This window comes from Anabrus simplex, chromosome 2, assembly GCF_040414725.1.
Source record: "Anabrus simplex isolate iqAnaSimp1 chromosome 2, ASM4041472v1, whole genome shotgun sequence".
NCBI lineage: Eukaryota > Metazoa > Arthropoda > Insecta > Orthoptera > Tettigoniidae > Anabrus > Anabrus simplex.
In genome coordinates, this window is record NC_090266.1 from 986,500,781 (window position 1) to 986,514,699 (window position 13,919).

At 39.2% G+C, this 13,919-nt stretch overlaps 1 protein-coding gene across 3 annotated transcripts in view; it reads right to left on the minus strand.

Moving 5' to 3' along the window:
* Positions 1–2,413: 2,413 nt before the first annotated feature.
* LOC136864611 (ubiquitin carboxyl-terminal hydrolase 30) overlaps positions 2,414–13,919 on the minus strand; it is a 413,613-nt gene continuing 402,107 nt past the window's right edge. For all 3 annotated transcript variants that reach the window (XM_067141847.2, XM_067141848.2, XM_067141846.2), the window contains one exon: positions 2,414–2,703. In XM_067141847.2, coding sequence (XP_066997948.2) covers positions 2,571–2,703 — 133 coding nt within the window. In that variant the 3' untranslated portion in view covers positions 2,414–2,570. The remainder of the gene's footprint in view (positions 2,704–13,919) is intronic.

Below are 13,919 nucleotides of genomic sequence, written 5' to 3' on the forward strand. Positions count from 1 at the left end.
TTGAAACTGTTAATAATTGGTATGATCTCATGAATTCCTACAGTCCAGCAGTTTCTAAAATCCCTAGCAAAATTGCGTAGTCTTCAGTTAAAACAACAAGGTGAAATTTTAGATAAAATGTGTGGCCTTATTAACAGTATGATCTACAAGGGGAAAAATGTTAAGCAAGTGTTCCAGCAAGATATACTTGTGACTATCTCCTCCTTGAAATATCTGAACTCAGAAGTTCAGAATCTAGAAATGGAGTACATTTTAACCCACCAAAATTAACCAAGATTCATGAGGATTCGTTTTTCCAGATCTGTTCTCGAGGAAGATTATATGACCATCCTACCGCGATGAATGCTCTTTGTCATCTTTGGATGATTATTCTCAGAAATAATGCTGGTAAAATAGAGAAAACACAAGAACATGCAAACAGAAACCACTGATGAATATCTCTCATCACAAATGGCATGGAAGTGCAGAGGAACATGTTGTGAGTTAAAATATTCTTCTGTTGAGAGTTATTTTGTAGAAGGCAAATAGGATACTGTTCCAACATTCACCAGTGAAACTAACACTGTAATGGAGGTCGAAGATTTGAATTACATTGCAGGTTGGATGACTAAAAAGCACAAAAACACTCATCCACATTTAAGTTCCCAAACAGACATAGGAGGAACAGATCGCAGTACGTATTGTTCGGGGTCCTGGGTTTGAAGTCTGTCATACAGTGGTCTTACAGAGCCAGCAGCTCAATAGTTACAAACTGTGCAAGATATAGAAACATGCTTCTGTTCTTATCTTGGACTTACAGTCCGAAGTGGGTTGGGAGTAACATAGAACCTAGTTTCCTTAATATGTGAAAGTGATCCTAATTTAAGTGGTGCCATGTTTGTAAAAACGAGGACATATGCTCGTATAAAATTTGTAATCAAATGCGAGAAAAAGGAAAAAGTGGAAGCAAATGTGTCAATATTATGGGGGTGAAAGTCAAGAAGATAAAAAAAATGAAGAGACTTTCCAGTTAAGGTAAGATTATTCACTTTATCATAATAGAACTGTTTGTTTATTCTATCATTCGATTGCTTGTTTAACGGTAATATTTAATACTCAGTTTTGTTTAACTCAGAATTCTTTAATGGATTTCAGTAGCACGGTGTATCAACTAACATCCACTTAGCAATAACTACGGTCTTGCGACATGATTAGCTGTATTGTATTGTACATTATCGTGTTTGTTATCCACTAATTGCAAAGTCAGTTTGAGCAGGTATACAAGGCACACAACCCAAGAATTGTTCGGTTAAAACATATAGCAATCCCTATACCCCTTTGGGAAGCGTTCCTGCGATCAAAAGTGGGCGACATGCAGAGAGCCGCTCGAACAGCCAATGACCGCAAGTTAGTCATTATGGATAACCTGTTACATACTAACCTTGACTATAAACAATATTCTCTATCTTACATCTTAGCTCTCTATCTTAGATTACATCTCTACCACAGAAAGTGAACAGGTATACTGTATCTTAATGTAGAGAGATGCTTCAAAAAATAAGCTCACATGGAGAAATTCTATTTTACAAGCACAGATAAAGGTAGACTATAGTAGGGCACCGATACGCATTACTATTCAATATTGTCAACATTGTTGTCCAAGTACTCGTTCCAAAGGTACACCAGGGCATCGATACTGGCATGGAAGAAATCTGCATCTAATCCCTGAAGACATGTCATGACGGCATGCTGAACAGGTGTGTTGTCATTGAATCACTTACTACCCAGGGGCTTCTTCAATGGTTAGAAGAGGTGGAAATCACAGGGTGCCAGGTCAGGGCTGTGGGTAGGATGATCCAGATGCTTTATTTCCTCACTAGGGGAGCGATGATGAATGCTGCCAGTTACTGTGACACACTGAAGCATTTATGGGTAGCTATTCATAGAAAATTATCTGAAATTCTCTCTACAGACATCATGTTGCTGCACGATAACGTCAGACCATACACAGCAACAGCACGTGTGAATTTTTATGGCATTTCCTGTGGGAGGAACTGGAACAGCCTCCCTATAGTCCCAAACTAACACCTAGTGACTTCCATCTCTTCAGACTGTTGAAGAAGCACCTGAGTGATAAATGATTCAGTGACATTACAGCTGTTCAGCATGCTATCATGACGTGGCTTCAAGAATAGGCACAGATTTTTTCCATACTGGCCTCTATGCCTTGGTGTACTGTTGGAACTAGTGCTTGGACAAGAATGGCAACTATGTTGAACAGTAATACGTATCAGTGCCCTACTACTGTGTATTTTTATATCTGCCTGTAAAATAAAGTTTCTCTGTACGAGCTCTTGCTCCCAATTTCTTGAAGCTATCTTGTATCATTGATGTGCACAATAATTCATTTATGGTCAAAAGGATACAAATTAAGTATAAATAAAATTTATTCAAATCTAGTATAAGTCTAATTAGTGCAGCCTACTTCATGACACAAATATTCCCAGAACTGTTCAACCATATACAGTAAACGGTGAATAGCACACTTTCACAGGAAATACACATGCGACTGTCCTCATTAACTCCACACATCATGAATGCACAGCAGGTCCACTAGATGATTTATTATTACTTAATTTAGTGTAGAATAGCATGTATGCACATGCTTGCATAGCTTCCTGCAACGAAGATTCTCGTACATCATGATCTGAAGCATAATACCAGCTGAAAAATAAAAAGTAATATGTTTATCAGGGGTAGTTCTATAAATATGCACATGATTATGAAGATTATGGCAGCAACAGGTACATTCAGCTTTGTCTCATTTGTGATGGAAAAGGTTGGAAATTAATAAGAAGGAATAGTGAGAGGTGATATGTGAAATAATAAAAGTATAATCAAATGAAGAATAACACTTGAAATAGACTTTCAACGTATTAGGTTATGTTCTGGACATATAGTACATACTGAAGAGATGTTATGTACAGAAATTAATGGCCAACCGGACACCAGTGGGATCCGAACCCCCAACTTTCCGATTTCACGCCAAATGCCTAGGTCATAATTTTGCTGTTGGAAAGGATCTAAGCTACAGGTCTGGCACTATTGCCATCACAACTGTAGAGTGTGCACAAGTCGCCTGTTGTGGGCCAATTCAATGAACATTTAATTTTCACGAACACTTTGTACCTACTCGAAGTAGACTTTCAACGTATTAGGTCGTGCTCAATACATAATAGTACATACCGAAGAGATGTTAAGTACAGTACAAAAATGGCCGAATTACGCGCCAGTGACTTCATGTGAAGTGAAAGATCTTTTTCTATATATATATGAACATCCTAACAGACAGAAGACATTTGATGACCGCAGAAAATTTGGAAAAAAATAGTTAATAATTGTGCTCCCAAATGAAAATTAGAGGTTGAATAAGATCTACACTTTTAACTTCTTTTGGGTTTGTTTCCTTTTCTGTCTACAAGAATACATCAAATAAAGCTTGGATATTAAGTTACATATTTTTTATTTACTACATATTTAACTACAAATTTTGTCAATTTTATTTTTATATTACATATAATCCAGGCTCTAGTGATAAGACAATAGCGTTTATATAAACTTTTTATAATTCCTACTTTTAGGGGTCAACGGTGTGGGAAAAGCAGTAGAAAAAGAAGTAGGTGGGAGGGGGGGGGGTCAACTGCAACCCCCCACCAATTGTTGCCACTGTGTTTGGCTGGTTCTAGGTAAGTGGTAGTAAAATTATAGTAATTCACAAACTAGACACCTGAGAGTGCAGAATTTGCTGCAGATTTAAACCAATAATAGTAATAATAATAATAATAATAATAATAATAATAATAATAATAATAATAATAATAATAATAATAATAATAATAATAATAGTAGCTTGGTCCAGGTCTTTCGAGCTGACACCGTACAGGCGGCTTGCACATCTATGAGGACGGGACCCTATTCGTGATGAATTCTATTGATCGGAATTAACCAATGAAGGTTAAAATCCCTGAACGAGCCCAGAATCAAACCCGGGACCCTCTGGACCAAAGGCCAGCACGTTAAACATTTAGCTATGGAGCCGGACTTGAAACCAATGACTAAGTACATTAATTATCTGCATCCGCCGGCCGAGCTCTGTTCAGCTGGGTGTTTGGCTCGTTCTTGGTAGCTTCTGATACTTTGCAGATTGACACCAGAGTGTGCAAAGGTAGATGTAGTTTGAAACCAATGATTAAATCCATGCTGTCCCAGAGGATAAAAATGCAACCAGGCATGGAGATATGTTGTATATGTCAGTATGTAAAAGAACCCTGGTAAACACATTCAGTGTCCACACAGACAAATGATCTCTTCTATCGGTCTTATACAGATATCAACAACACTGACTCGCTCACTATAACACACACACTTTAGAACTGACTGATTCACTGCTCGATATATATATATATATATACTGTTCGATCAAGTGTTTAGAATTATCGATTTCTGGAAGGGTTCTTACAACACTAAATGGAACGCACTCGAAACATTGATCAACTAGCTAGTTGAATGGAGTACTCCAGTAATGGATCCAGCTCGAACTTTCGATTACCATTTTCCAATACACATGGAAATCTCTCCAACATTCCTAATGTTTCTACATGTATCTGGATAATAAATCTTACAGTACGTTTCCAGAACCCTTCATACGTACCAAATTATAGCAGAATACAGCTAATATACGAACATTATACAGTTCTCAACAGCTTTCGACTATATAGATTTTGAGGTTAAACTTATACACAATATGTATTTGAGGTTATACATATTTATAATACATATTTACAGGGAAACCATGTATTAGTCATATTTAACATTGAATAAAAGATAATTTAGCATTTAATAAAATATAATTAAAATATATTAAACATAGCAATTGAAGGCTTTACAACAGTTAGGATGTTGTACCTACGACAATTATCCCCCCTAAAACCTTTAATATCTATCCTGTACATTCCTTATGTCTTCACTTCTTCCACCTTAAAAAAAAAAAAAAAGCTATTTATTCAAGGCATCAACCCATGTGAATCTTTTGCCCCTACTGGCACCATATTGTATGAACCTGCATGTAATTGGAATAGTGGTAGTGTGGAATGTTGTGTGTGAGAAAAGGAAGATTAAGGACATCACAAATACCCAGTCCCCAGGCCAGGGATATTAATCATTACAATTAAAAAACCCTGACCCAGCCGGGAATCGAACCCGGGGCCTCTGGGTGACAGGCAGACGTTTTGCCCCCTACACCACGGAGCCGGACTCTTCCACTTTTACTTTCAACAACGATGTCTACAAAATTACTAATCTCTTCAGAAAGCATAAAGTAAAAATTTCTTTCAGAACAAATAACAAGAATTCCAAAATTCTGCACAATTCCCCATCAGTTAATGTATCCAACACTTTTTCAAAGTCTGGAATCTACAGATTCAAGTGCAACAAATGCAATTCCTCATTGACATTGAACACAATTCAGAGATCCTTCAAATGGCTAATAAAGGGCCTCTCATGAATATATCTGAAAATTGTTTTATCCATTTTGATCAATTCTAACTTCAACTAAAATGAAATTTCTGAGAAGCCTAACATTCTTTTTGATTACCTAATTAACTGGTTTAAAAATATCAGAATTCCAAACATGAGCGTGATCTTTCAAGCTATGCGCAAAATGCATCTCCGTCAATTACCTCCACTACCTCATCCTTCCGCTCCACCTTTGCCCTACTCCCCTGCTTTGGCTCCTCCTCTTCCCCCCACCCTTCTCTTCACTCTCCCTTCCCCTCCGCTACTCGGCCTCTATTATTGCACTCGTCAGTAGCCCAGCTCCACTCCTTTCAACAACTGCGCTAACATGCTGCTCAAGGTGAGTTTGCCTCTTTTCACTTGACTTTCTTTTTGTCTATGTAAATTTTATCATGCCTAATTTGCCTTTCAATCTTTTCATCAGGTCTTCACGATTCCATATCAAACTGGGAATCATAACAATGGTTCAAATTAAGATCTTCACACGTTCACATTGCTTGCTTTGGAACCATCTGAGTTAAGCCAGCTGAATACCACAGATTAAGAGAATAAGATTTATTCTTCGCATGGACAACACATCTTTTGCAGTTTATTTTTAACAAGACTAAATATACACCTGATCTATACGCCTCAAGCTGGACTATTTTCTTGTGTATCAAGACTTAACCACTGAGTTACCTTCTCAGATTTTATAGAATTTTACTTTATGGTCAGACGCACCATACTCTCATCACCTTGTACCACAATTTTAACTTGTTACAATTTAACATTTGTCATTGTAGGTGCTGGCATGTGTTTTATATTGTTTTTTGATTAGTTGTGATTTGCTCAATTGATTCATTGGTTGATGATGTGCAATGAGCGTCGAAACTATTACCAATCTTGTATAAACGACATGTGATCTAACTCACATCAATAAATTGTCATTGTACTGGAAAGGTGGATCCTTAACATTTTCAATTTACTGTCCTCCTCCTCTCTCATGGAACAGTACAGCCTCAAGACCAATGTCACTCGCATCCGTCTTCAAGCAGATCGGAGGCTTGTATCCAGATAAGCTAGACTTGGAGTGTCTCAAATAGATCTTTTTATTTTCTGGAAGGCTGTTTCTTCCCTTTGGGTCCATTTAAATGGTATGTTTTATTGAGGAGGTCGGTTAGCGGAGCAGCTTTTATTTCCAAGTGTGGTACAAAGCTACTATACCACCCACAGAGGCCTAAACATTTATGTACCTGGCGTTTTGTACGAGGCCTTTCCTGTTCCTCAATGGCCTTGTTCTTCTCAGTTTGTCCCTCCAAGCCCTTGTCCGTCAATACATGACCTAGGTACTCAACTGAGTTTGATGCAAACTGACACTTCTTGACTTGGCAGGTAAGTCTGTGAATCCTCAACCTCTCTAAGACTCTAGCTAGGTGTTCCAAATGGTCCGAAAATGTCTTGCTGTACACGAGGATGTTGTCCAGATAGACCTGGACAAATTCGCCTGTGTATTCGGACAAGACTTTGTCCATCAGATGCATAAAGGTGGATGGAGCATTCTTAAGACCAAAGGGCGTGACTCTGAATTGAAAGAGTTCTCTTGGGGTGGAAAAAAGCAGTCATCGGTCGAGACTCTTCTTCAACTTCCACTTGCCAGTAGCCAGAGTTCAAATCGAGGGTACTGAAGACTTTTGCCCCACTCACTTGCTTTAACAGATGTCGGAGATCCGGAATGGGGTAGGCATCTGATATAGTCTTGTTATTTACCTGACATAGGTCCACACAAAGTCGGTAATCACCATTTTTCTTCTTAGGTAGTACTATTGGAGAAGCCCATCCTGATACTGAAGGTTCAATCAATCTTTGGTTCTCCATTTCCTTGGCTTTCTCTATTACAAATTTTTGTTTATCTGGGTTAAGTGGGCAAGGCCTTAGTTTAACTGGGGCATTATCCTTACAAATTATTTTATGTTTTACCGTTGTGGTAAACCCTATTCTATCAGTAATGAACTCAGGGAACTTATTCAGCAACTTCTCAAGGTCTTCCTTCTCTTTCCACCCTCAACAGCCCTGTTTTCAGTTCGGCCAGTACATTGGTTTCTAAAGTTTCTGACTCAAAGGCTTAATTTTCTACCCATGCCAATCTAATTCTGTTTTTATTACCAAAGAATATTTCATTGACTGTATAATCTATCACTACCCCATATTTAGTTAAGAAGTCCTGCCCTAATATTATGTCAGGTATCAAATCCTTGATAACCTTTACCGGTATATCTATGACTTCAGTAGAGTACTTGGCTTGAAGAAAGGTACAACCCTCAATCTTGTAATGTATGTCATGGGTTGCCCCCTTGACTGTTGCCACCTTAGCAGGACGAACAGGTTTTAATAATTTTGCCACATTCATGTTCACAAACTAGTGTGAAACTTGAGTGTCAAGGATAGTGATGGAAGGCTTGTCATTAATCATCAAGATAATAGCCAGGTGGGGTGGATTAGGTTCAGCACTGCTATAGATTTGACCAATATGTTTACCTTCTAGCCACGTGTAATGTATTTGGGGCTTCTTCCTTCTTCTGAAATCATCCTTGCCCTGACTCGAATGGTCCCAAGCTAGTTTTCCGGGCAGCGGTCTTTTAAATGCCTGGTCCGCCCACAAGGGTAGCATTTCCGGGGTTCCTCCGGTGTTGAGACTTTCATTTTTGAGACATGGTAACTTGTTTCTTCGTCTAATTTTGCTACAATGTGATGGAGCTTTTCAAATATTTTTGGCTGTGCCACCTTAACAAGTGATCGAAACTTATCATGTAGCAGTTCAATTATATAAAGGACGCTCGTGCCAATATTTTCCTCCTCCTGGACTCTCTTAAAGAGCTGCAGTTTTTGAATTATGAAAGCTCCTGCTCTCATTCCGCTGGGTTGTGCTTCAGTTAGGAACTTTTTTTGTACCGAAGTTTGGACAGCCTCCGAGTCAAATCTCTAGATGAATTCTTTCTTGAATTCCTCCCAGTCGAGGCTTAGCCCTTTAATGTTCTGCCACTAAGCCCCTGCTGATGTTTTTAGTTGCTGGCTGACAATTTGCAAGTATATTTCCGTACGTATATTTGTCCTACCCAGTAGAGACTCCGATGTCTTTAGAAATGTTTTCTTTTTTTTTTTTTTTGCTAGGGGCTTTACGTCGCACCGACACAGATAGGTCTTATGGCGACGATGGGATAGGAAAGGCCTAGGAGTTGGAAGGAAGCGGGCGTGGCCTTAATTAAGGTACAGCCCCAGCATTTGCCTGGTGTGAAAATGGGAAACCACGGAAAACCATTTTCAGGGCTGCCGATAGTGGGATTCGAACCTACTATCTCCCGGATGCAAGCTCACAGCCGCGCGCCTCTACGCGCACGGCCAACTCGCCCGGTAGGAAATGTTTTAGGATACTCCTCGAGCCTCCGATGAAATTCCGGTAGGCTGTCTTTGATTACACTGGGATCAACCGGTATCCCAAGGGGGAGGTCCATACCTCTGCCAGGTTGACTACTGCCTAAAGAAATGTTTTTCTCCAGGGTTAAAATTTTTCTATTAACCACAGATTCAAACTTTGTAAATTTCTGGCCTACTTCGGTTTTAAAATTGTTGGCTTCCCACTCAATTTCTCCAATCTTCTACTCGACTTCGGTTTTAAAATTGTTGGATTCCCACTCAATTTCTCCAATCTTCTACTCGACTTTGTTTTCCAAGGTGTGCATATCACTTACTACTTTACGTCTAATTCTAAGCTGCTGATTTTGTCATTCATTTTTGAAATATCCTCTTTCAGATCTTTGACTAAAGAATCGATTTGGCTCTTTATTTCTTGAGACTGGGCCTCAATTTTCCCCTCAAGTTTTTCGGACTGGGCCTCGACTGATTCAGACTGGTCCTGAATCAAAGCAGTTGGGCCGATGACCTCGATGTTAGGCCCCTTTAAACAGCAAGCAAGCATCGAATCAAAGCAGTTAGCTGTGCGAACATAATGCTTACCCGGTCGTTGGTTTCTTCCTCCGAGGTGACTTCGAAGTCGAAACTGCCTGGGTCCTCCTCGTTGTCTATCAAATCCTGGCGCAGCCTCTCTTGTAAGTCCGCTTTGCTTCCAGCCATCGGTAAACCTCGGGATGCCAGCGCTTTTCGTAAAATCGCCACGGACACTTGGTCGATCTTCATTGCTGAGTCACCAATTTATCGTTTTCAAATGCGATTTAATTTGACGTAAATAAATATCACGCAAGAACACGTTCAATTCCTTGTGTAAGCTACTTTATTGTCACTAAGTCACAACACACAATTACACACAATAGCAAGTAACACTACAACACTTAATAGCGGAGTACCCTGAAGTCGATTCTGACAGGTAAACATATCAACAACACTGACTCGCTCACTATAACACACACTCTCTCTCGAACTGACTGACTCACTGACTGACAGGTCGATATATATGCTGTTTGATCAACCGTCTAGAATTATAGATTTCTGGAAGGGTTCTTACAACGCTGTAAATGGAACACACTCGAAACATTGATCGACTAGCTAGTTGAATGGAGTACTACAGTAATGGATCCAGCTCGAACTTTCGATTACTGTTTACCGATACACATTGAAATCTCTCCAACATTCCTAATGTCTATACATGTTTCTGGATAATAAACCTTACAGTAAGTTTCCAGAATCCTTCATACGTACCAAATTATATCAGAATACACCAAATATACGAACATTATAGTTTTCAACAGCTTTTGACTATATAGATTTTGAGAAACTTATACACAATACCTATTTGCTAGTTGCTTTACGTCGCACCGACACAGATAGGTCTTACGGCAACGATGGGACAGGGAAGGGCTGGGAGTGGGATGGAAGCGGCCGTGGCCTTAATTAAGGTACAGCCCCAGCATTTGCCTGGTGTGAAAATGGGAAACCATGGAAAACCATTTTCAGGGCTGCCGACAGTGGGGTTCGAACCTACTATCTCCCGAATACTGGATACTGGCCGCACTTAAGCGACTGCAGCTATCGAGCTCGTTAATACGTATTTGAGGTTATACAAATTTATAACACATATTTACAGGGAAACCATGTATTAGTCATATTTAACATTGAATAAAAGATAATTTAGCATTTAATAAAATATAATTCAAAATATAATTAAAATATATTAAACATAGTAACTGAAGGTTTTACAGCAGTTAGGATGTTGTACCTACGACGGAGTAGTACTTTTCATAACACTCAGATGCACTAGTTGTGCTCTGAATATCAATAACAGGGATTGGCAGTTCATGCATTTGCATATATTTTTCCCACCGTTCGTATGAATATGCAGGTAAATTATTTATGCAAATCACTATTATCTGAATATCCTCCGTGGTTAAGGCAACAGCGTGCTGGCCTCTTACCACTGGGTTCCGTGGTTCAAATCCCGGTCACTCCATATGAGATTTGTGCTGGACAATGTGGAGGCAGGACAGGTTTTTCTCCGGGTACTCCAGTTTCCCCTGTCATCTTTCATTCCAGCAACACACTCCTATATCATTTCATTTCATCTCTCATTCATTAATCATTGCCCCAGAGGAGTGCGACAGGCTTCGGCAGCTGGCACAATTCCCATCCTCCCCGCTAGATGGGGCTTGCTTCATTCATTCATTCATTCAATTCCTGACCTGGTCAAATGACTAGAAACATGCTTTGGATTTACACTATTATCTGAACATAATATGGCTACTTTTATGGTGCATAAAAATGCATATTTTGTCTTTTTTAATATATGCAGTTGAAACACCGGATCCAGTGAGATCTCCGAAGTTAAGCAACATCGGGCGTGGTCAGGAGTTGGATGGGTTGCCACGCGCTGTTGGTGGGGGGTAAGGGAATGGAGGAGCGGAAAGGAACTGGCCACCCTACCGCACGTAAACTCCGGCTCAGGAACACCTCTGCGGAGGTTCGGACCTGCCTTCGGGCAGAATAACCCTTACCTACCTTACCTTAATATATGCATCATATTTCGTGTTTTATGTCCTAAAGTGGCATGTTAAAAGGATGTTATAATTTTTATTATGCCTATAAATGCATGCCCAGGCATTTCCTTCTTCTTCTTCTTCTTCTTCTTCATGATACATTTCTGCTTATGCAAATCGTTGGAAGGCATTTTCTACTAATGTGTAATATGTTCCACGAGTGTAAGGAATGTGACTGATGACAATGATAACTCATAGGTAAGAGGGCTCATTCAGATAAGAAATTAGCATTTACCTGAGCAGTACGAAGAAGTGGGAAATATGCTTCAGCAAGGAACAGCAGGATAGCGAGCAGGGAAATATGACTCACCAACAATACTTGATGCACGAAGCTAGATGTCATGTGTATGATGTAATCCTGGTGTTTCCCCACACATACTTGGGAATCAGTGTTGGCAGTCTTGTTATTTTACACTAAACCAAGTGGTTTTGAGTTATTGTTTAGCTACAACAAATTGAAAATTCAGTACTGCTTGTACAGGGGATTAGCTACTTTTTGAAGACCTTTAGCTACAAAAAACTGACTTATCGTTGTTGGTATAGGGATTTAGCTACTTTTCCATGGCTGAGCAGCAACTGTGAGGGCTTCACGTGGCAAATCAGTCTTTCACTATAGTAGTGATGCAGCTTCGGTAACAGCTGATAGGATATTTTGTTTAGCCCAGTCATGTTAACAGTGCCGAGTGCATGTGCATGTGCATGTGGAATGTGACTAAATGTTAAGTGTGTGTATACATTGATTTTAATATTCTCATAGTGTACATCATGCCAAAACCTAAATTTAATAGTGCATGTAGGCTTAAAGTCTACCAAATCGAGTTTTCTTCTGAACTTATTTCTATAGATTCAAAAATACTATTTTGTAAAGCATGTGAGAAGAAAGTAGACAGTGAAAAATGGTATCAAGTATTGCAGCATTATGTACCGGTCTAAAATGGTCTTAATTAATTGAGAGTAATCATTATTTCATTTCGCAACGGGAGACCTGACCTAGATGTAATTAATCTCATAATGGAACCGTATTGAAATTGGTATATTAAAATTATAAAATGTTATTTACAACCACCTATTCAATACATTACAATATACTCATTGGATTATAGTATAATCATGAAGTATCTTAAATAATGGAACATGTTTTGTTCGGCATAGCAAACATCATCAGCCATTAATGCACAAAGACTAGATATGTCATGATTATACTATAATCTAATGAGTATATTGTAATGTATTGAATAGGTGGTTGTAAGTAAAATTTTATAATTTTAATACACCTGACCTACATCGGTGAAAAATAGGTTAAACAGCTGAGGCAATAACCTAGAGCCAGGCAGCAGCAAGCCGCATGCGTGAAAGATGGAAGGGAGTACTTATTTCTCTATTTGGTTTACAGCCAGTGCCAGATACCGAAGTTAACCACGTGATGAGAGAAGACGACACCCCATGCGCACAATGCAATATTAAGAGCAGGAACTCCAGAAATTTCCATAGTGAGATTTGAATCACTGGATGTCTAAAAGTGATATACGAGCCAATAAGAACTAGAAATAAATGTTCACATCTACCAAGTGCAGTTTATATAAGCTATGTGAAATACTGTACGAATTCTCTGCTCCTTTTTTCTTCACTTTTTTCAGATACTATTACTTCTACACTTACGAGTAACATTATCGTACTACTATTTTCTGAACAGTTCAACGAAGTACGAGTATCTTATATTTCCTCTACATCATGGAAGTCTTTCCATATGTTAAGGAAAGGCTAGTCAGCAAAATTGAAACTCAATTCACTGAGGAATAGTGGGAAACAAGCGATGTTCAACTCCAAGCTGCAGTGAGGATAGCAAGGCAGGGAACTTTGCAGAGAAGCAATTCGTCCTTTACTTTCAGATAGATGTCTTCTCGTCTTTGCGAATATTATCCTGGAAGTCTGTGTGGACAGTGAAATGTTACGCAAATTCAGTGCAATGTTGTAAGCAACAGTAAATGAAAGTTAAGTATTAATAATAATATTAATTACTTTACGTCCCACTAACTACTATTACGGTTTTTGAGAGACACCGCGGTGCCGGAATTTAGTCGCGCAGGAGTTCTTTTACGTGCCAGTAAATCTCCCAACATGAGGCTGACTTGTTTGAGCACTTTCAAATACCACCGGACTGAGCCAGGATCGAACCTGCCAAGTTGGGGTCAGAAGGCCAGCCCCACAACAGTCTCAGCCACTCAGCCACTCAGCCCAGCAAGTTAAGTATTGGTTTACCACAAACTGTAAGGGAAATCAATTCTGGAGTGCATTATTCTAAAATGTATGTGTTAGTTTTTGGTAACTACCAATGGTCATGCATAA